The sequence below is a fragment of the Salmo salar genome, chromosome ssa02, assembly GCF_905237065.1.
Source record: "Salmo salar chromosome ssa02, Ssal_v3.1, whole genome shotgun sequence".
Taxonomy (NCBI): Eukaryota; Metazoa; Chordata; class Actinopteri; order Salmoniformes; family Salmonidae; genus Salmo; species Salmo salar.
Genome location: NC_059443.1, coordinates 1,902,501 through 1,926,207, shown reverse-complemented (window position 1 = coordinate 1,926,207; position 23,707 = coordinate 1,902,501). Strand labels below are relative to the sequence as shown.

Below are 23,707 nucleotides of genomic sequence, written 5' to 3'. Positions count from 1 at the left end.
TCAGGTTGTTGTTGAGTATCTTTTGACTTCCTCTTCATAGCCTGGTATAGATCTCTGTGTGTTTTAGTCCACTCCTCTGATTACTGACTTCCTCTTCATAGCCTGGTATAGATCTCTGTGTGTTTTAGTCCACTCCTCTGATTACTGACTTCCTCTTCATAGCCTGGTATAGATCTCTGTGTGTTTTAGTCCACTCCTCTGAATACAGACTTCCTCTTCATAGCCTGGTATAGATCTCTGTGTGTTTTAGTCCACTCCTCTGATTACTGACTTCCTCTTCATAGCCTGGTATAGATCTCTGTGTGTTTTAGTCCACTCCTCTGAATACAGACTTCCTCTTCATAGCCTGGTATAGATCTCTGTGTGTTTTAGTCCACTCCTCTGATTACAGACTTCCTCTTCATAGCCTGGTATAGATCTCTGTGTGTTTTAGTCCACTCCTCTGAATACAGACTTCCTCTTCATAGCCTGGTATAGATCTCTGTGTGTTTTAGTCCACTCCTCTGATTACTGACTTCCTCTTCATAGCCTGGTATAGATCTCTGTGTGTTTTAGTCCACTCCTCTGATTACAGACTTCCTCTTCATAGCCTGGTATAGATCTCTGTGTGTTTTAGTCCACTCCTCTGATTACTGACTTCCTCTTCATAGCCTGGTATAGATCTCTGTGTGTTTTAGTCCACTCCTCTGATTACAGACTTCCTCTTCATAGCCTGGTATAGATCTCTGTGTGTTTTAGTCCACTCCTCTGATTACTGACTTCCTCTTCATAGCCTGGTATAGATCTCTGTGTGTTTTAGTCCACTCCTCTGATTACAGACTTCCTCTTCATAGCCTGGTATAGATCTCTGTGTGTTTTAGTCCACTCCTCTGATTACTGACTTCCTCTTCATAGCCTGGTATAGATCTCTGTATGTTTTAGTCCACTCCTCTGATTACAGACTTCCTCTTCATAGCCTGGTATAGATCTCTGTGTGTTTTAGACAGTACATGTTTATGCTTTAGCCATCTTAACTGAAGCATGTCCAGGTCTGGACCAGGGTAATCATCAGTCAGAGAAGATGTCTGAACTGAAGCATGTCCAGGTCTGGACCAGGGTAATCATCAGTCAGAGAAGATGGCTGAACTGAAGCATGTCAAGGTCTGGACCAGGGTAATCATCAGTCAGAGAAGATGTCTGAACTGAAGCATGTCCAGGTCTGGACCAGGGTAATCATCAGTCAGAGAAGATGTCTGAACTGAAGCATGTCAAGGTCTGGACCAGGGTAATCATCAGTCAGAGAAGATGTCTGAACTGAAGCATGTCAAGGTCTGGACCAGGGTAATCATTAGTCAGAGAAGATGTCTGAACTGAAGCATGTCCAGGTCTGGACCAGGGTAATCATCAGTCAGAGAAGATGTCTGAACTGAAGCATGTCCAGGTCTGGACCAGGGTAATCATCAGTCAGAGAAGATGTCTGAACTGAAGCATGTCCAGGTCTGGACCAGGGTAATCATCAGTCAGAGAAGATGTCTGAACTGAAGCATGTCCAGGTCTGGACCAGGGTAATCATCAGTCAGAGAAGATGTCTGAACTGAAGCATGTCCAGGTCTGGACCAGGGTAATCATTAGTCATCTTTGTCTCTACAGTAGCTCTGCAGCATGGCCTCCTTGGCTCAGCCTTTTCAGCCTCTGATAAAAGACATGTGGAGAGACAGACAGTAAGACAGCCTCTAACCTGTCTGTGGTGCTGGAGTTGTCAACAGACCATAGAGAGACAGACAGTATGACAGCTCCTAACCTGTCTGTGGTCCTGGAGTAGTCAACAGACCATAGAGAGACAGACAGTAAGACAGCCCCTAACCTGTCTGTGGTCCTGGAGTATGATGCTGCCACAACCATGCTTCACTGTGGGGATGTTTTTCATCAGCAGGGACTGGGAAACTGGTCAGAATTGAAGGAATGATGGATGGCGCTAAATACAGGGAAATTCTTGAGGGAAACCCGTTTCAGTCTTCCAGAGATTTGAGACTGGGATGGGGGTTCACCTTCCAGCAGGACAATGACCCTAAGCATACTGCTAAAGCAACACTCGAATGGTTTAAGGGGAAACATTTAAATGTCTTGGAATGGCCTAGTCAAAGCCCAGACCTCAATCCAATTGAGAATCTGTGGTATCACGTAAAGATTGCTGTACACCAGCGGAACCCATCCAACTTGAAGGAGCTGGAGCGGTTTTGCCTTGAAGAATGAGCAAAAATCCCAGTGGCTAGATGTGCCAAGCTTATAGAGACATACCCCAAGAGACTTGCAGCTGTAATTGCTGCAAAAGGTGGGTCTACAAAGTATTGACTTTGGGGGGGGGTGAATAGTTATGCACGCTCAAGTTTTCAGTTTTTTGGTCTCATTTCTTGTTTGTTTCACAATTAAAAATATTTGGGATTTTCAAAGTGGTAGGCATGTTGTGTAAATGAAATGATACAAACACCCAAAAATGTATTTTAATTCCAGGTTGTAAGGCAACAAAATAGGGAAAATGCCAAGGGGGGTGAATACTTTCACAAGCCACTGTAGGTGGGGGCGAAGTGACCATGCATAGGTTAACAAACAACCAGCGAGTAGCAGCAGTGTACAAAAGGGAGGGAGGGTCAATGTAAATTGTCCAGTGGCGATTTTATGAATTGTTCAGCAGTCTTATTGTTTGGGGGAAGAAGCTGTTGAGGAGCCTTTTGGTCCTAGACTTGGCGCTCCGGTACCGCTTGCCGTGCGGTAGCAGAGAAAACAGTCTATAACTTGGATGACTGGAGTCTTAGACAATTTTATGAGCTTTTCTCTGACACCGCCTGGTATAGAGGTCCTGGATGGCAGGAAGCTTGGCCCCAGTGATGTACTTGACCGTTCGCACTACCCTCTGTAGCGCCTTACGCTCAGATGCCGAGCAGTTGCCATATCAGGCGGTGATGCAACCGGTCAGGATGCTCTCGATGGTGCAGCTGTAGAACCCTTTGAGGATCTGGGGACCCATGCCAAATTTTTTCAGTCTTCTGAGGGGGAAAATGTTTTGTCGTGCCCTCTTCACGACTATCTTGGTGTGTTTGGACCATGCTAGTTTGTTGGTGGACACCAAGGAACTTGAAACTCACGACCCACTCCACTTCAGCCCTGTCGATGTTAATGGGGGCCTGTTCGGCCCTCCTTTTCCTGTAGTCCACGATCAACTCCTTTGTCTTGCTCACGTTGAGGGAGAGGTTGTTATTCTGGCACCACACTGCCAGGTGTCTGACCTCCTCCCTATAGGCCGTCTCATCGTTGTCGGTGATCAGGCCTACCACTGTTGTGTCCTCTGCAAACTTAATGATGGTGTTGGAGTTGTATTTGGCCACACAGCCGTGGGTGAACAGGGAATACAGTAGGGTACTAAGTACACACCCTTGAGGGGCCCCAGTGTTAAGGATCAGAGTGGCAGACATGTTGTTGCCTACTCTTACCACCTGGGGGCGGTCCGTCAGGAAGTCCAGGAACCAGTTGCAGAGGGAGGTGTTTAGTCCCGGGGTCCTTAGCTTATTGATGAGCTTTGAGGGCACTATGGTGTTGAACGCTGAGCTGTAGTCAATGAATAGCATTCTCACATAGGTGTTCCTTTTGTCCAGGTGAGAAAGGGCAGTGTGGAGTGCGATTGAGATTGTGTCATCTGTGGATCTGTTGGGGCGGTATGCGAATTGGAGTGGGTTTAGGGTGTCGGGGAGGATGCTGTTGATGTGAGTGCCACAGGGTGGTAATTATTTAGGCAGCTTACCTTCGCTTCCTTGGGCACAGGGACTATGGTGGTCTGTTTGAAACATGTAGGTATTACAGACTCGGTCAGGGAGAGGTTGAAAATGTCAGTGAAGACACTTGACAGTTGGTCCGCGCATGCTTTGAGTACACGTCCTGGTAATCCGTCTGGCCCAGCGGCTTTGTGAATGTGGACCTGTTTAAAGGTTTTGTTCACATCGGCTACCGAGAACATTATCACACAGTCATCCAGACCAGCTGGTGCTCTTGTGCATGCTTCAGTGTTGATTGCCTCGAAGCCAGCATAAAAGGCATTTAGCTCGTATGGTAGGCTAGCGTCACTGGGCAGCTCGCATCTGGGTTTCCCTTTGTAGTCCATTATAGTTTTCAAGCCCAGCCACATCTGACGAGCGTCAGAGCCGGTGTAGTAAGATTCAATCTTAATCCTGTATTGACGGGATTGTTTGATGTTTCATCTGAGGGCATAGCAGGATTTCTTATAAGCGTCCGGATTAGTCTCCCGCTCCTTGAAAGCAGCAGCTCTAGCCTTTAGCTCAATGCAGATGCTGCCTGTAATCCATGGCTTCTGGTTGGGATATGTACGTACAGTCACTGTGGGGACGACGTCATCGATGCACTTATTGATTAAGCCGATGACTGAGGTGGTGTATTCCTCAATGGCATTGGACGAATCCTGGAACATATTCCAGTCTGTGCTTGCATAACAGTCCTGTAGTGTAGCATTCGCATCATCTGACCAATTCCGTATTGAGCGAGTCACTGGTACTTCCTGTTGTAGTTTTTGCTTGTATGCAGGAATCAGGAGGATAGAGTTATGGTCTGATTTGCCTAATGGAGGGTGAGGGAGAGCTTTGTATGCATCACTGTGTGTGGAGTAAAGGTGTTTTCCCCCCGGTTGCACATGTGAAATGCTGGTAAAAATTTGGTAAAACTGATTTAAGTTTGCCTGCATTAAAGTCCCCGGCCACTAGGAGCGCAGCTTCTGGGTGAGCATTTTCTTCTTTGCTTATGGCCTTATAGAGTTGGTTGAGAGCGGTCTTAGTGCCAGCTTCGTTCTGTGGTGGTAAATAGACGGCTACGAATAATACAGATGAGAACTCTCTTGGTAGATAATGTGGTCTACAGCTTATCATGAGGTACTCTACCTCAGGCGAGCAATACCTCGAGACTTATTTAATATTAGACATCGCGTACCAGCAGTTATTGACAACTAGACACACATCCCCACCCTTCGTCTTACCAGAGGTAGCGTCGCCGTTCTGCCGGTGCATGGAAAAACCCGCCAGCTCTATATTGTCCGTATCTTCACTCAGCCACGTCTCGGTGAAACATAAGATGTTACAGTTTTTAATGTCCCGTTGGATAATCTTAATTGCAGATCATCAATTTTATTTTCCAATGATTGCACGTTAGTGAGAAGGATGGAAGGCAGTGGGAGTTTACTCGTTCGCCTCCGGATTCTCAGAAGGATGGAAGGCAGTGGGAGTTTACTCGTTCGCCTCCGGATTCTCAGAAGGATGGAAGGCAGTGGGAGTTTACTCGTTCGCCTCCGGATTCTCAGAAGGATGGAAGGCAGTGGGAGTTTACTCGTTCGCCTCCGGATTCTCAGAAGGATGGAAGGCAGTGGGAGTTTACTCGTTCGCCTCCGGATTCTCAGAAGGATGGAAGGCAGTGGGAGTTTACTCGTTCGCCTCCGGATTCTCAGAAGGATGGAAGGCAGTGGGAGTTTACTCGTTCGCCTCCGGATTCTCAGAAGGATGGAAGGCAGTGGGAGTTTACTCGTTCGCCTCCGGATTCTCAGAAGGATGGAAGGCAGTGGGAGTTTACTCGTTCGCCTCCGGATTCTCAGAAGGATGGAAGGCAGTGGGAGTTTACTCGTTCGCCTCCGGATTCTCAGAAGGATGGAAGGCAGTGGGAGTTTACTCGTTCGCCTCCGGATTCTCAGAAGGATGGAAGGCAGTGGGAGTTTACTCGTTCGCCTCCGGATTCTCAGAAGGATGGAAGGCAATGGGAGTTTACTCGTTCGCCTCCGGATTCTCAGAAGGATGGAAGGCAGTGGGAGTTTACTCGTTCGCCTCCGGATTCTCAGAAGGATGGAAGGCAGTGGGAGTTTACTCGTTCGCCTCCGGATTCTCAGAAGGATGGAAGGCAGTGGGAGTTTACTCGTTCGCCTCCGGATTCTCAGAAGGATGGAAGGCAGTGGGAGTTTACTCGTTCGCCTCTGGATTCTCAGAAGGATGGCCGATCCACGCCTTCTTTTCCGGCGTCTTTTCTTCAGGCTAAAGGTGTGGATCTGGGCCTGTTCCAGTGGAAGCAGGATATCCTTCTCGTCAGACTCGTTAAAGGAATAAGTAACTTCCAGTCCGCAGGTGAGTAATCGCCTTTCTGATATCCAGAAGTTATTTTCGGTCATAAGAGACGGTAGCAGCACATAAAACGCAAAAACAAATGACAAAATAGCACAATTGGTTGGGAGAAAGTAAAACGTCAGACATGCTCTTCGGCGCCATCATCTTGGAAGATGTCTGTGTGTGTGTGTTTGTGTGTGTGGAGGGAGTGGTCAGTGGTACCGCCTATTCCTCGAGCGACAAACACACACACACACACACACACACACACACACACACACACACACACACACACACACACACACACACACACACACACACACACACACACACACACACACACACACACACACACACACACACACACACACTGCCCGTCTCAGACAAACACAGTCAGGCTGTGGTCATGGTAGTCCTGTGGTCAAGGTCACGGTCCAAACTGTCCACTGGAATGTCTGGATGGCACATGGCCTCAACCTGTGGATCCCAATATAACCTCAATGTAGTCTCAACATGGCCTCAACCAACAGATCCCAATATAACCTCAATGTAGTCTCAAGATAGAATGTATTGCAAATGGCACCCTATCCCCTAAATAGTTCACTTTTGACCAGGGCCCATAGTAGTGGACTATATAGGGAATATGGTGCGATTTGAGACATACCCTTCGTCCCAATATAGCCCAGGGCAGCGCTGGCTGAGGGTTGCTGCACTTTCCACTATAAACAGGCTCACGCAAGAGGACACAGGCTCAACGGAGAGGTCATGCTGCTCAATTGACTGTAAATGTAGTAGTACTAACCCTGTCTGTCTGTCTGTCTGTCTGTCTGTCTGTCTGTCTGTCTGTCTGTCTGTCTGTCTGTCTGTCTGTCTGTCTGTCTGTCTGTCTGTCTGTCTGTCTGTCTGTCTGTCTGTCTCTACTATTGTTTAATGTAAATTGTTATCTGTTCTTCTACTCAACCTACCTCAGGTTAACCCCTAGTTAATAGATAATAGGTTCATGTTGGATCTCCAACATGCCAAAGGTAATGAGCTGTCAGATTAAAGAATTACCTGCTGACACATCACATCAACCAGGTGTGATGCTTGGCCCAAACTCTGTTCTCTCTCTCTCTCTCTGTCTCTCTCTCTCTCTGTCTCTCTCTGTTCTCTGGTCTCTCTCTCTCTCTTTTTCTCTCTCTCTTTTTCTCTCTCTTTCTCTCTCTCTGTCTCTGTCTCTCTCTCTCTCTCTCTCTCTCTCACCTTCAGACAGGAAGGTGTATGTCAGTTGTCAGAGCAGTATATAGTTGGCAGCAGTTTCTGGCAGCAATCTCTGATTCCCATCGTGTTGCTATGAGAAGGAGGTAAGATGTACTGTAGGGCCTAATACAGACCAGACATACTGTACCTGAAACACCGTTGTATTGCTGGGAATGATCAGCCGTTCAACTGGGAAAATACATCTGTCCTTTTAACCGTTTATACTATATAATACACACATGACAACAGCAACGGATAACACCACATGCTCTTGGTGAAATGTCTAAACCAGTGGTCACCAACCGGTCGATCGCGGTCGACTTGTCAATGTCCAAGGCATTTCTAGTCGATCGCGGTCGACTTGTCAATGCCCAAGGCATTTCTAGTCGATCGCGGTCGACTTGTCAATGCCCAAGGCATTTCTAGTCGATCGCGGTCGACTTGTCAATGCCCAAGGAATTTCTAGTCGATCGCGGTCGACTTGTCAATGCCCAAGGCATTTCTAGTCGATCGCCAAATATTTCTGTAACAAACCCAACGATATAAATCCTTGTGTTCTTTTTTTATTAGTATCAGGCTGTTGGTGGTGGGTGCAGCCGTTTCAGCTGCCCTGCGCACCGGGTGGGCAAACTGTTGCCATTTCATGTGTCTGAAGATACAAACCCTGCCTTCCCGGTGGACCTGGAGAGGAAATCAAGTGCACTATGCCACCGCTGGCCAATCAGATTGCTCAGATGAACGAGTCTGCAGTAACGTAGCAGGCGTGAAAGAAAGCTACGGCAAAATTTGATACTGTGAGCTTTCAAAACGTTTAAAACCATGACTAGAGAGAGACTGTCAACGAACACAGCAAAGAGCGGCTGTTTTTATGACTGAGTTCATGTTTAAGTTTTTACTCAGCACTGTCAACACTTTGTATTCAACACTTTTATAGCCCATAAAATGCGCGTTCTTCCTATTTCCAGCAGTAATGAATGAGGAGGAGAAGTTTATCTATAGGCGTTGTTGTTATTATTAGCGGCTTGGGTCTTTTTTAATATCAAGGAATATTTCACTTTCTCTGTTCATAGGAGTAACAACATAAATTTGTGCCTGAGGCAGAAATAATGAGGTGCGACTCGAGTTTCGTCATCAGCTGGAAGACTGTGTCCCTTTTGGGTCAGTGTCAGTGGAGGAAAGGGAGAGCGGAGTGATGTTGAGGGACGGAGCCTCAGTCTGCTGCTCTCTCCCTCCGCTGAGACGGACCCTCAGTCTGCTGCTCTCTCCCTCCGCTGAGATGGACCCTCAGTCTGCTGCTCTCTCCATCCGCTGAGACTGACCCTCAGTCTGCTGCTCTCTCCCTCCGCTGAGACTGACCCTCAGTCTGCTGCTCTCTCCCTCCGCTGAGACTGACCCTCAGTCTGCTGCTCTCTCCCTCCGCTGAGATGGACCCTCAGTCTGCTGCTCTCTCCCTCCTCTGAGACTGACCATCAGATGCAGGCACCATCAGCCCAGTAAAATAAAAAGCTAAGTATTTAAATGTATGCTAACTCAGCTGTGCCTCACAAGTAATACAACAATGGATCTATTACCGGTGTGATCATATAGCATACCTCAAATTCTGAAATATAATTAAAAAACATGTCCCGAACAACAATGCATTGCCAGGTAAATTCAAGCAAATCCAATATGTGGTGATAATGTATTGGGCCTATAGCCTACTGTACAAACCTCATTGCTACAGAACTGTTTTTAACTGGTTAATGTTGCATAGGCTTACCTTTTTCAAGTCATGTTAATAAAAAAATCTCAGCATGCATTTTGACTCAGGAAGTGATCTTGACTCGGTTAGTGATCTTGGCTCAGAAAGTAATCTTGACTCAGGAAGTGATCTTGACTCAGAAAGTGATCTTGACTCAGGAAGTGATCTTGACTCAGGAAGTGATCTTGACTCAGGAAGTGATCTTGACTCGGGAAGTGATCTTGACTCGGGAAGTGATCTTGACTCGGGAAGTGATCTTGACTCGGGAAGTGATCTTGACTCGGGAAGTGATCTTGACTCAGAAAGTGATCTTGACTCAGGACGTGATCTTGACTCAGGACGTGATCTTGACTCAGGACGTGATCTTGACTCAGGACGTGATCTTGACTCAGGACGTGATCTTGACTCCGGAAGTGATCTTGACTCCGGAAGTGATCTTGACTCAGGAAGTGATCTTGACTCAGGAAGTGATCTTGACTCAGGAAGTGATCTTGACTCAGAAAAGGTTGGTGACCACTGGTCTAAACTACCAATGCCCCACTGAAATGTGCCATTCACAATGCTTAAGAGTAAATACAGAAATACTTTATTCACAAACAGATTTACAATATTTTACAAATACAAAGGATAAAATATCTTTGGCTAGATCCTATTAAATGTGTTATTTAGACAGAATGTGTAAAATGCTCCTCTGCCTCCACAACAGCATCTAGAGTGGAGATTATTATCTGTACAGCTACATTCCATATATATTTACAATGTTTATTTGGCTAACAAGTTCAAACTATTACTATGTAAAAACACACACACGAATGCACACACACACACACACACACACACACACACACACACACACACACACACACACACACACACACACACACACACACACACACACACACACACACACACACACACACACACACACACACACACACACACACACACACACACACACACACTGTACATACAATCCTTTGAATACCTGCTTGTGTGAATAGAGCTCCACATCATCATCCGTGGTACAGAAGCACTTCTGTTACAATATGGCTCATTATTACATTATTACACAGACCTGTCAATTCATTACCCCACTCCCAAAACATGTTATAATACAGGAACATTACCCCATTCCCCCAACATGTTAGACTACAGGAACATTACCCCATTCCCCCAACATGTTAGAATACAGGAACATTACCCCATTCCCCCAACATGTTAGAATACAGGAACATTACCCCATTCCCCCAACATGTTAGACTACAGGAACATTACCCCATTCCCCCAACATGTTAGAATACAGGAACATTACCCCATTCCCCCAACATGTTAGACTACAGGAACATTACCCCATTCCCCCAACATGTTAGAATACAGGAACATTACCCCATTCCCCCAACATGTTAGACTACAGGAACATTACCCTATTCCCCCAACATGTTAGACTACAGGAACATTACCCCATTCCCCCAACATGTTAGACTACAGGAACATTACCCCATTCCCCCAACATGTTAGACTACAGAAACATTACCCCATTCCCCCAACATGTTATAATACAGGAACATTACCCCACTCCCCCAACATGTTAGACTACATTACCCCATTCCCCCAACATGTTAGAATACAGGAACATTACCCCAGAACCATAGACTGTATACATATTAGACATGTATGTGGTGCTGCATCAACCCCACCCTCTGGTATACATAGCTATCATCTCAGATAAAGTGCTATTGTCTTTGGTTATAATCTCTTCCATTGCCATGTCCTGTAATCTCAGTCTTTGGTTATAATCTCTTCCATTTTCATGTCCTGTAATCTCAGTCTTTGGTTATAATCTCTTCCATTTTCATGTCCTGTAATTTCAGTCTTTGGTTATAATCTCTTCCATTTTCATGTCCTGTAATCTCAGTCTTTGGTTATAATCTCTTCCATTGCCATGTCCTGTAATCTCAGTCTTTGGTTATAATCTCTTCCATTGTCATGTCCTGTAATCTCAGTCTTTGGTTATAATCTCTTCCATTGCCATGTCCTGTAATCTCAGTCTTTGGTTATAAACCCTTCCATTGCCATGTCCTGTAATTTCAGTCTTTGGTTATAATCTCTTCCATTGTCATGTCCTGTAATCTCAGTCTTTGGTTATAATCTCTTCCATTGCCATGTCCTGTAATTTCAGTCTTTGGTTATAAACCCTTCCATTGTCATGTCCTGTCCTCTCAGTCTTTGGTTATAATCTCTTCCATTGTCACGTCCTGTAATCTCAGTCTTTGGTTATAAACTCTTCCATTGTCACGTCCTGTAATCTCAGTCTTTGGTTATAAACTCTTCCATTGTCATGTCCTGTCCTCTCAGTCAAAGGGAGAGCTATCTTCAGTGGGAAACATCCAATATAATACAGTACAGTACATCCAAATACTGTAAAGTGTACATACTTATTTTATACAGTATAAATACTGTATGCATTCTGGTAATACAATACAAAAGAGTATCAGCAGTACAGTATAGTAATACAGTACATCCACTGTCCTGGCTATCTTCCAGGTGTGGGCTGTTTGTTTGGGTGTGGCTGTTTAGTTCCTATAGCAACGCGAGTTGTGTGTTTGTGACATACTGACATTCTAGTCCTCAGTTCCATGTCCTCTCTCCCTTCCCTCACTTCTCATCGCTCACAGAGCTCTCCACCGCTACTTTCACCTCGTCTATCTGTCCTGCTATCATCTGTCGTTCTTCTTCAGGTAGCGTCGGTATCTTCAGTTCCTCCGCTGGTATCTTCTCATCGGAGCTGCTGCGACTGGACAGTTTTTCCATCTCGTCTTCTATCTCGCTGAAGCGTTCGGCAACACACTGGGCTGTGAGCCTGGCCTCCGGGTCGTGGTCCCAACACTCCTCTATGGAACCACACACGATGGCTATGCCCTGTAGGAGGAGGTAGACAACAGAGAATTATAACCCATCGACTGAGCACTGAGACATACACATAGGATCTGATGTGATGTGTGTGAGTGAATGAGAAAGACAGAGAGAGAGAGGGAAAGAAAGGAAGAGAGAGAGAGGTAGGTAGGGAGGTAGGTAGGTAGGTAGGTAGGTAGGTTGAGAGAGTGAGAGAGAGGAGGGGAGAGAGAGAGAGAGACAGAGAGACAGAGAGAGAGAGAGAGACAGAGAGAGAAAGAGAAAGAACGAAAGAAAGAGAGTGTGTGTGTGTGTGTCTCTCCCAGTCTGTTACCTGGTGGTTGATCCAGCTGTCTGGTATCTCAGCTCTGTGTGTGTGTGTGTGTGTGTGTGTGTGTGTGTGTGTGTGTGTGTGTGTGTGTGTGTGTGTGTGTGTGTGTGTGTGTGTGTGTGTGTGTGTGTGTGTGTGTGTGTGTGTGTGTGTGTGTGTGTGTGTGTGTGTGTGTGTGTGTGTACCTGGTGGTTGATCCAGCTGTCTGGGATCTCAGGTCTTCCTCTGTCTCTGAGGAGGTGATCCTTCATGCTCTCCACACCAGGGTGCATCTGAACTTTACAGCCATATGGAGGCTCATAGTCCTTAACCTCTGGAACACACACAGAGAGACAACCAATTAGATCACCTCTGGAACACACAGAGAGAGACAACCAATTAGATCACCTCTGGAACACACAGAGAGACAACCAATTAGATCACCTCTGGAACACACAGAGAGAGACAACCAATTAGATCACCTCTGGAACACACAGAGACAACCAATTAGATCACCTCTGGAACACACAGAGAGAGACAACCAATTAGATCACCTCTGGAACACACAGAGAGACAACCAATTAGATCACCTCTGGAACACAGAGACAACCAATTAGATCACCTCTGGAACACACAGAGAGAGACAACCAATTAGATCACCTCTGGAACACACAGAGAGAGACAACCAATTAGATCACCTCTGGAACACACAGAGAGACAACCAATTAGATCACCTCTGGAACACACAGAGAGACAACCAATTAGATCACCTCTGGAACACACAGAGACAACCAATTAGATCACCTCTGGAACACACAGAGAGAGACAACCAATTAGATCACCTCTGGAACACACAGAGAGACAACCAATTAGATCACCTCTGGAACACACAGAGAGACAACCAATTAGATCACCTCTGGAACACACAGAGAGACAACCAATTAGATCACCTCTGGAACACACAGAGAGACAACCAATTAGATCACCTCTGGAACACACAGAGAGACAACCAATTAGATCACCTCTGGAACACACAGAGAGACAACCAATTAGATCACCTCTGGAACACACAGAGAGACAACCAATTAGATCACCTCTGGAACACACAGAGAGACAACCAATTAGATCACCTCTGGAACACACAGAGAGAGACAACCAATTAGATCACCTCTGGAACACACAGAGAGACAACCAATTAGATCACCTCTGGAACACACAGAGAGACAACCAATTAGATCACCTCTGGAACACACAGAGAGACAACCAATTAGATCACCTCTGGAACACACAGAGAGACAACCAATTAGATCACCTCTGGAACACACAGAGAGACAACCAATTAGATCACCTCTGGAACACACAGAGAGACAACCAATTAGATCACCTCTGGAACACACAGAGAGAGACAACCAATTAGATCACCTCTGGAACACAGAGACAACCAATTAGATCACCTCTGGAACACACAGAGAGACAACCAATTAGATCACCTCTGGAACACACAGAGACAACCAATTAGATCACCTCTGGAACACACAGAGAGACAACCAATTAGATCACCTCTGGAACACACAGAGACAACCAATTAGATCACCTCTGGAACACAGAGAGACAACCAATTAGATCACCTCTGGAACACACAGAGAGAGACAACCAATTAGATCACCTCTGGAACACACAGAGAGACAACCAATCAACTTACATCTGTAACACAAACAAACACAGCCAAACAAATCAACACCACAAACCACAGCCATCAACTGTCAAGTCACAAGCGTTTCGCTACACTCACATTAACATCTGCTAACCATGTGTATGTGACCAATAACATGTGAAAAACACCCGTTTTTATGATAGTAAAACATCTACAGTGTAGAGCTATGCTTCAAACTGCATCATGTGAGGCCATGGATACATACAGCATGTAATGTTATGTTACAGTAGGGGACAGAGTTAATACAGAGAGATGTTGTAATGTTACAGTAGGGGACAGAGTTAATACAGAGAGCTGTTGTAATGTTATGTTACAGTAGGGGACAGAGTTAATACAGAGAGCTGTTGTAATGTTATGTTACAGTAGGGGACAGAGTTAATACAGAGAGCTGTTGTAATGTTACAGTAGGGGACAGAGTTAATACAGAGAGATGTTGTAATGTTATGTTACAGTAGGGGACAGAGTTAATACAGAGAGCTGTTGTAATGTTACAGTAGAGGACAGAGTTAATACAGAGAGCTGTTGTAATGTTATGTTACAGTAGGGGACAGAGTTAATACAGAGAGCTGTTGTAATGTTATGTTACAGTGGGGGACAGAGTTAATACAGAGAGATGTTGTAATGTTATGTTACAGTAGGGGACAGAGTTAATACAGAGAGCTGTTGTAATGTTACAGTAGGGGACAGAGTTAATACAGAGAGCTGTTGTAATGTTATGTTACAGTAGGGGACAGAGTTAATACAGAGAGATGTTGTAATGTTACAGTGGGGGACAGAGTTAATACAGAGAGATGTTGTAATGTTATGTTACAGTAGGGGACAGAGTTAATACAGAGAGATGTTGTAATGTTATGTTACAGTAGGGGACAGAGTTAATACAGAGAGATGTTGTAATGTTATGTTACAGTAGGGGACAGAGTTAATACAGAGAGCTGTTGTAATGTTATGTTACAGTAGGGGACAGAATTAATACAGAGAGCTGTTGTAATGTTACAGTAGGGGACAGAGTTAATACAGAGAGCTGTTGTAATGTTACAGTGGGGGACAGAGTTAATACAGAGAGCTGTTGTAATGTTATGTTACAGTGGGGGACAGAGTTAATACAGGGAGCTGTTGTAATGTTACAGTGGGGGACAGAGTTAATACAGAGAGATGTTGTAATGTTATGTTACAGTAGGGGACAGAGTTAATACAGAGAGCTGTTGTAATGTTATGTTACAGTAGGGGACAGAGTTAATACAGAGAGCTGTTGTAATGTTATGTTACAGTAGGGGACAGAGTTAATACAGAGAGCTGTTGTAATGTTACAGTAGGGGACAGAGTTAATACAGAGAGATGTTGTAATGTTATGTTACAGTAGGGGACAGAGTTAATACAGAGAGCTGTTGTAATGTTACAGTAGAGGACAGAGTTAATACAGAGAGCTGTTGTAATGTTATGTTACAGTAGGGGACAGAGTTAATACAGAGAGCTGTTGTAATGTTATGTTACAGTGGGGGACAGAGTTAATACAGAGAGATGTTGTAATGTTATGTTACAGTAGGGGACAGAGTTAATACAGAGAGCTGTTGTAATGTTACAGTAGGGGACAGAGTTAATACAGAGAGCTGTTGTAATGTTATGTTACAGTAGGGGACAGAGTTAATACAGAGAGATGTTGTAATGTTACAGTGGGGGACAGAGTTAATACAGAGAGATGTTGTAATGTTATGTTACAGTAGGGGACAGAGTTAATACAGAGAGATGTTGTAATGTTATGTTACAGTAGGGGACAGAGTTAATACAGAGAGATGTTGTAATGTTATGTTACAGTAGGGGACAGAGTTAATACAGAGAGCTGTTGTAATGTTATGTTACAGTAGGGGACAGAATTAATACAGAGAGCTGTTGTAATGTTACAGTAGGGGACAGAGTTAATACAGAGAGCTGTTGTAATGTTACAGTGGGGGACAGAGTTAATACAGAGAGCTGTTGTAATGTTATGTTACAGTGGGGGACAGAGTTAATACAGAGAGCTGTTGTAATGTTACAGTGGGGGACAGAGTTAATACAGAGAGATGTTGTAATGTTATGTTACAGTAGGGGACAGAGTTAATACAGAGAGCTGTTGTAATGTTATGTTACAGTAGGGGACAGAGTTAATACAGAGAGCTGTTGTAATGTTATGTTACAGTGGGGGACAGAGTTAATACAGAGAGATGTTGTAATGTTACAGTAGGGGACAGAGTTAATACAGAGAGCTGTTGTAATGTTATGTTACAGTAGGGGACAGAGTTAATACAGAGAGCTGTTGTAATGTTACGTTACAGTAGGGGACAGAGTTAATACAGAGAGCTGTTGTAATGTTATGTTACAGTGGGGGACAGAGTTAATACAGAGAGATGTTGTAATGTTATGTTACAGTAGGGGACAGAGTTAATACAGAGAGCTGTTGTAATGTTACAGTAGGGGACAGAGTTAATACAGAGAGCTGTTGTAATGTTATGTTACAGTGGGGCACAGAGTTAATACAGAGAGCTGTTGTAATGTTACAGTGGGGCACAGAGTTAATACAGAGAGCTGTTGTAATGTTACAGTAGGGGACAGAGTTAATACAGAGAGATGTTGTAATGTTACAGTAGGGGACAGAGTTAATACAGAGAGCTGTTGTAATGTTACGTTACAGTAGGGGACAGAGTTAATACAGAGAGCTGTTGTAATGTTACGTTACAGTAGGGGACCGAGTTAATACAGAGAGATGTTGTAATGTTATGTTACAGTAGGGGACAGAGTTAATACAGAGAGATGTTGTAATGTTATGTTACAGTAGGGGTTAGATTTAAGGAACTGGAAACAGACGTGCTGAATATGAAGAATATAAAATATATGTTTTGATGATTCTTGTTTGGGAACAAAGCTGTGGCCTGGCACTTCTCTTGTGATCATTACTGGTACCAACAAACTTTCACTAACAAGCAATTAGGCCAAACCTCAGAAATCCACAACCATTCAAAACATTACAACTCCAATTAGTTTTATTACGTTATCACTCCGAAAAACAGTTGAGGAAATTGAAAGATCACTCCGCCCGGGCTAAAGAGTAGAAAAAAACTAAGTTCTGGGATATCTTCCAGACCTCATGAAACTGAACTCACAACAGCTGCAAAATATGATGGTTTCACAGTATGTAGTTCGGTCTGTGTTCATAGTGTTAACTAACATCTGATCTAGGAACAGATACCACAGTATGTAGTGCTGTCTATGTTCATAGTGTTAACTAACATCTGATCTAGGAACAGATACCACAGTATGTAGTGCTGTCTGTGTCAGGTTCATAGTGTTAACTAACATCTGATCTAGGAACAGATACCACAGTATGTAGTGCTGTCTGTGTTCATAGTGTTAAATAACATCTGATCTAGGAACAGATACCACAGTATGTAGTGCGGTCTGTGTTCATAGTGTTAACTAACATCTGATCTAGGAACAGATACCACAGTATGTAGTGCTGTCTGTGTTCATAGTGTTAAATAACATCTGATCTAGGAACAGATACCACAGTATGTAGTGCTGTCTGTGTTCATAGTGTTAACTAACATCTGATCTAGGAACAGATACCACAGTATGTAGTGCTGTCTGTGTCAGGTTCATAGTGTTAACTAACATCTGATCTAGGAACAGATACCACAGTATGTAGTGCTGTCTGTGTCAGGTTCATAGTGTTAACTAACATCTGATCTAGGAACAGATACCACAGTATGTAGTGCTGTCTGTGTCAGGTTCATAGTGTTAACTAACATCTGATCTAGGAACAGATACCACAGTATGTAGTGCTGTCTGTGTCAGGTTCATAGTGTTAACTAACATCTGGATCTAGGAACAGATACCACAGTATGTAGTGCTGTCTGTGTCAGGTTCATAGTGTTAACTAACATCTGATCTAGGAACAGTGAATCTGATGGTCCCACAATCTACTGGTGCTGACGGTGTCAGGTCCACTCGTTTAAAAAAAAAATGTAGCTAACATCTGATCTAGAACCAGTTTACTGGTGCTCTGTCAGGTTCACAATTATAATACCTGATCTAGGACCAGTCTGTAATGCTGTGACAGGTCCATGCTGTTAACTAACAGCTGTTCTAGGACCAGTCTGTGGTGCTGTGACAGGTCCATGCTGTTAACTAACAGCTGATCTAGGACCAGTCTGTGGTGCTGTGACAGGTTCATGCTGTTAACTAACAGCTGTTCTAGGACCAGTCTGTGGTGCTGTGACAGGTTCATAGTGTTAACTAACAGCTGTTCTAGGACCAGTGAAGGGAGACACAAGGGCACAGACTGAAGACCTTCAGTAGAGACAAGCAGAACGCCAGATATAAGATTTCTCAAACTGAGCCCATGCAAAAATGACCCTATCTAAAGGAATAGGATTCACAGGGCAGTGTGTTACATCCTGCAGGAGAGGTCACAGAGTTCAGGAACACCCAGTCAGGTAGAGTTATATCCTCCAGGAGAGGTCACAGAGTTCAGGAACACCCAGTCAGGTAGAGGTAAATCCTCCAGGAGAGGTCACAGAGTTCAGGAACACCCAGTCAGGTAGAGGTATATCCTCCAGGAGAGGTCACAGAGTTCAGGAACACCCAGTCAGGTAGAGGTATATCCTCCAGGAGAGGTCACAGAGTTCAGGAACACCCAGTCAGGTAGAGTTATATCCTCCAGGAGAGGTCACAGAGTTCAGGAACACCCAGTCAGGTAGAGGTAAATCCTCCAGGAGAGGTCACAGAGTGCCATCAACAGCTTGGTTAGACCAGTACAGTACAAGGTCCTTGACTGGAGTGTTACAGAGTTACAGTACGAGCCTGTTACAGTAAGGTCATTCAGTACGTCAGAGTCCTGAATCGCTCTGTGGACCCACAGGAAATGGAGAGGCCAGAATGGAACCCCGGTCCCGATCGGACAGGAAACCCAGCTAGGGCAGGGATCGGACCCGGGACCCTGCAGAGAAGCTGACTCAACAAACCCAACGCATCCTGTTTTTGACAAGGAGACATGCCCTGTTTCTCCCCCCTGTTCTGTTTCAGCGTCTTTTAAACAGAATACACCCAGGGTGTGTCCCCTAAATGGTGCCCTATTCCCTATATAGCATATGGGGGCTCTGGTCTAAAGTAGTGCACTACATATGAAACAGGGTGGTTCCATTTCTGGACACAGACCCAGCCAGCCTGTGGGATCTAGTTATTTATGCTGCTCCTTCACTTCTCCTCTATTTGAAGACCTGCTGCGGTTCTGCTCAAATGGAGTAAATAGCCCAGATGTTTACCTGACCTGAGAACAGTTATTCACCGAGGTCTGACCTGAGAACAGTTATTCACCGAGGTCTGGTGAACTGAGAACAGTTATTCACCGAGGTCTGACATGAGAACAGTTATTCACCGAGGTCGTGAACTGAGAACAGTTATTCACCGAGGTCTGACCTGAGAACAGTTATTCACCGAGGTCTGACCTGAGAACAGTTATTCACCGAGGTCTGACCTGAGAACAGTTATTTACCGAGGTCTGACCTGAGAACAGTTATTCACCGAGGTCTGACCTGAGAACAGTTATTCACCGAGGTCTGACCTGAGAACAGTTATTCACCGAGGTCTGACCCGAGAACAGTTATTCACCGAGGACTGACCTGAGAACAGTTATTCACCGAGGTCTGACCTGAGAACAGTTATTCACAGAGGTCTGACCTGAGAACAGTTATTTACCGAGGTCTGACTGACCTGAGAACAGTTATTCACCGAGGTCTGACCCGAGAACAGTTATTCACCGAGGACTGACCTGAGAACAGTTATTCACCGAGGTCTGACCTGAGAACAGTTATTCACCGAGGTCTGACCTGAGAACAGTTATTTACCGAGGTCTGACCTGAGAACAGTTATTCACCGAGGTCTGGTGACCTGAGAACAGTTATTCACCGAGGTCTGACCTGAGAACAGTTATTCACCGAGGTCTGACCTGAGAACAGTTATTCACCGAGGTCTGACCTGAGAACAGTTATTTACCGAGGTCTGACCTGAGAACAGTTATTTACCGAGGTCTGACTGACCTGAGAACAGTTATTCACCGAGGTCTGACCTGAGAACAGTTATTTACCGAGGTCTGACCTGAGAACAGTTATTCACCGAGGTCTGACCTGAGAACAGTTATTCACCGAGGTCTGACCTGAGAACAGTTATTTACCGAGGTCTGACTGACCTGAGAACAGTTATTCACCGAGGTCTGACCTGTGAAATATGAGTGCTCTGACAGAAATGCGAAGAAACATATTTTCACGCCTGTTTCCTGTGTTTCCAGAGCCTTGGTGCAACCGATGACAGAGTAGGATACTCTAGACCAGTTCAGCTCTGCTCTGTTCAAACACATAACACAGGGAAGATAACAGAGCCAGTCCTGTACACAGGGGGAGAGGCCCCCAGCACAGGGAAAGATAACAGAGCCAGTCCTGTACACAGGGGGAGCAGACCCCCAGCACAGGGAAGATAACAGAGCCAGTCATGTACACAGGGGGAGAGACCCCCAGCACAGGGAAAGATAACAGAGCCAGTCATGTACACAGGGGGAGAGACCCCCAGCACAGGGAAGATAACAGAGCCAGTCATGTACACAGGGGGAGAGACCCCCAGCACAGGGAAGATAACAGAGCCAGTCATGTACACAGGGGGAGAGACCCCCAGCACAGGGAAGATAACAGAGCCAGTCATGTACACAGGGGAGAGACCCCAGCACAGGGAAGATAACAGAGCCAGTCATGTACACAGGGGGAGAGACCCCAGCACAGGGAAGATAACAGAGCCAGTCATGTACACAGGGGGAGAGACCCCCAGCACAGGGAAGATAACAGAGCCAGTCATGTACACAGGGGGAGAGACCCCCAGCACAGGGAAGATAACAGAGCCAGTCATGTACACAGGGGGAGCAGACCCCCAGCACAGGGAAGATAACAGAGCCAGTCATGTACACAGGGGGAGAGACCCCCAGCACAGGGAAAGATAACAGAGCCAGTCATGTACACAGGGGGAGAGACCCCCAGCACAGGGAAAGATAACAGAGCCAGTCATGTACACAGGGGGAGCAGACCCCCAGCACAGGGAAAGACAGCACAAGGACAGCTGAGTCTAAAGCTAGCTGAGCCAGACCCAAGGAAAACAGGGCTATAGACAGGAACCTTCTCATTAACAGCCTCCCTCCCTCCCTCCCTGCCCGCCCCCCTGTCTGCCTCCCTCCCTCGCTCCCTGTCTGTCTGTCTGTCTGTCTGTCTGCTAGCCTGCCTCCCTCCCTCGCTCCCTCCCTGTCTGTCTGTCTGTCTGCTAGCCTGCCTCCCTTCCTCGCTCGCTCCCTCCCTCCCTGTCTGTCTGCTAGCCTGCCTCCCTTCCTCGCTCCCTCCCTGTCTGTCTGCTTGCCTGCCTGCCTCCCTCCCTCGCTCCCTCCCTGCCAACCTCCCTCCCTGCCTGCCATGGTCCTGTCCAAGCCTGGGAGATGCTAGCTATGTGAAGAATTCTGTGGTTTTGGGAACAGATGTCACACGAGGGACCAAATCCGCTCTCCTCTCACTGGGGCCCGGCCGCGTAGTAAAACCAGTTCCACCAATAAAAGTAGTCATAGGGACAAGGTTTATGACAGTTTCCTTTTCAGATGATCTGTCCGTCTGTCTGAAACCTCCATGGGTCTCCTGTCTGAACCGACCTCTGTCTGGGGCCCGGAGAGAGAGAGAGAGAGAGAGAGAGAGAGAGAGAAGAGAGGAGAGAGAGAGAGAGAGAGAGAGAGAGAGAGAGAGAGAGAGAGAGAGAGAGAGAGAGAGAGAGAGAGAGAGAGAGAGAGAGAGAGAGAGAGAGAGAGAGAGAGAGAGAGAGAGAGAGAGAGAGAGAGAGAGAGAGAGAGAGAGAGAGAGAGAGAGAGAGAGAGAGAGAGAGAGAGAGAAGAGAGAGAAGAGGGAAACAACAATGAGACAGACACAAGAAACACAGACATTTAGGGAAGAACAACACGGGAACAACACAGACATTACTAAGAGACAGAACCAGCTGAACAACACTATGGGGAAACAACCCAACCAGACATTTAGCTGAAAAAACAACACTATGGGAAACAACCCAACCAGACAACTTTAGCTGAACAACACTATGGGAAACAACCCAACCAGACATTTAGCTGAACAACACTATGGGAAACAACCCAACCAGACATTTAGCTGAACAACACTATGGGAAACAACCCAACCAGACGTTTAGCTGAACAACACTATGGGAAACAACCCAACCAGACATTTAGCTGAACAACACTATGGGAAACAACCCAACCAGACATTTAGCTGAACTTTCTCCCAGTCCCAGGGAACGTTATAGGAGCTATTATGGAGGTTTTAGCTTGTGGCTAACACATTGTGACCTAGTTATAGCTAATGTTTAAATGTGACCATTAGCTGTGGTGTTGCAGCAGTGCTGCAGACAGAGAAGCAGTGTCAACAGGCGGACTTGCATTCTGCAGACAGCATCTAGCATTGTAGCAGACCTGTTCAGACTTGAAGAGAACTGTCAATATTGTACAACACAAACACAACTCAAAACCTGACTGTTAAGACTTGTTATAGAATTGTCAACTCACCACACGGTTATATACACTATAAACACAGCAGTATGTGGACACGCCTTCAAATTAGTGGATTCCGCTATTTCAGCCACACCTGTTGCCGACAGGTGTATAAAATCGAGCACGCAGCCATGCAATCTCCATAGACAAACATTGGTAATAGAATGGCCTTACTGAAGAGCTCAGTGAATTTCAACGTGGCACCGTCATAGGATGCCACCTTTCCAACAAGTCAGTTCGTAATTTCTGCCCTGCTAGAGCTGCCCCGGTCAACTGTAAGTGCTGTTATTGTGAAGTGGAAATGTCTAGGAGCAACAACGGCTCAGCCGCAAAGTGGTAGGCCACACAAGCACACAGAACGGGACCGCCAAGCGCTAAAGCGCGAAGCGCGTAAAAATTGTCTGTCCTCGGTTCCAACACTCAAGCTTCACCATCTGGCAGTCCGACGAACAAAACTGGGATTGGCGGATGCCAGGAGAACGCTACCTGCCCCAATGCATAGTGCCAACTGTAAAGTTTGGTGGAGAAGGAATAATGGTCAGGGGCTGTTTTTCATGATTCGGGCCCCTCAGTTCCAGTGAAGGGAAATCTTAACGCTACAGCATACAATGACATTCTAGATTATTCTGTGCTTCCAACTTTGTGGCAACAGTTTGGGGAAGGCCCTTTCCTGTTTCACCATGACAATGTCCCTGTGCGCAAAGCGAGGTCCATACAGAAATGGTTTGTCGAGAGCGGCGAGGAAGAAATTGACTGGCCTGCACAGAGCCCTGACCTCAACCCCATCGAACACCTTTGGGGTGAATTGGAACGCTGACTGCGAGCCAGGCCTAATCGCCCAACATCAGTACCCGATCTCACTAATGCTCATGGCTGAATGGAAGCAAGTCCCCACAGCAATGTTCCAACATCTAGTGGAAAGCCTTCCCAGAAGAGTGGAGGCTGTTATAGCAGCAATGTTCCAACATCTAGTGGAAAGCCTTCCCAGAAGAGTGGAGGCTGTTATAGCAGCAATGTTCCAACATCTAGTGGAAAGCCTTCCCAGAAGAGTGGAGGCTGTTATAGCAGCAATGTTCCAACA

At 45.7% G+C, this 23,707-nt stretch overlaps 1 protein-coding gene across 2 annotated transcripts in view; it reads right to left on the bottom strand.

Annotated features, from left to right (window-relative positions):
* Positions 1 to 9,665: 9,665 nt before the first annotated feature.
* LOC106606173 (TGF-beta receptor type-2) overlaps positions 9,666 to 23,707 on the bottom strand; it is a 75,046-nt gene continuing 61,004 nt past the window's right edge. For both annotated transcript variants that reach the window (XM_045696423.1, XM_045696420.1), the window contains exons 9-10: positions 12,511 to 12,638; positions 9,666 to 12,021 (exon numbers count right to left, since the gene is read on the bottom strand). In XM_045696423.1, the coding sequence (XP_045552379.1) occupies positions 11,758 to 12,021; positions 12,511 to 12,638 (392 nt within the window). In that variant the 3' untranslated portion in view covers positions 9,666 to 11,757. The remainder of the gene's footprint in view (positions 12,022 to 12,510; positions 12,639 to 23,707) is intronic.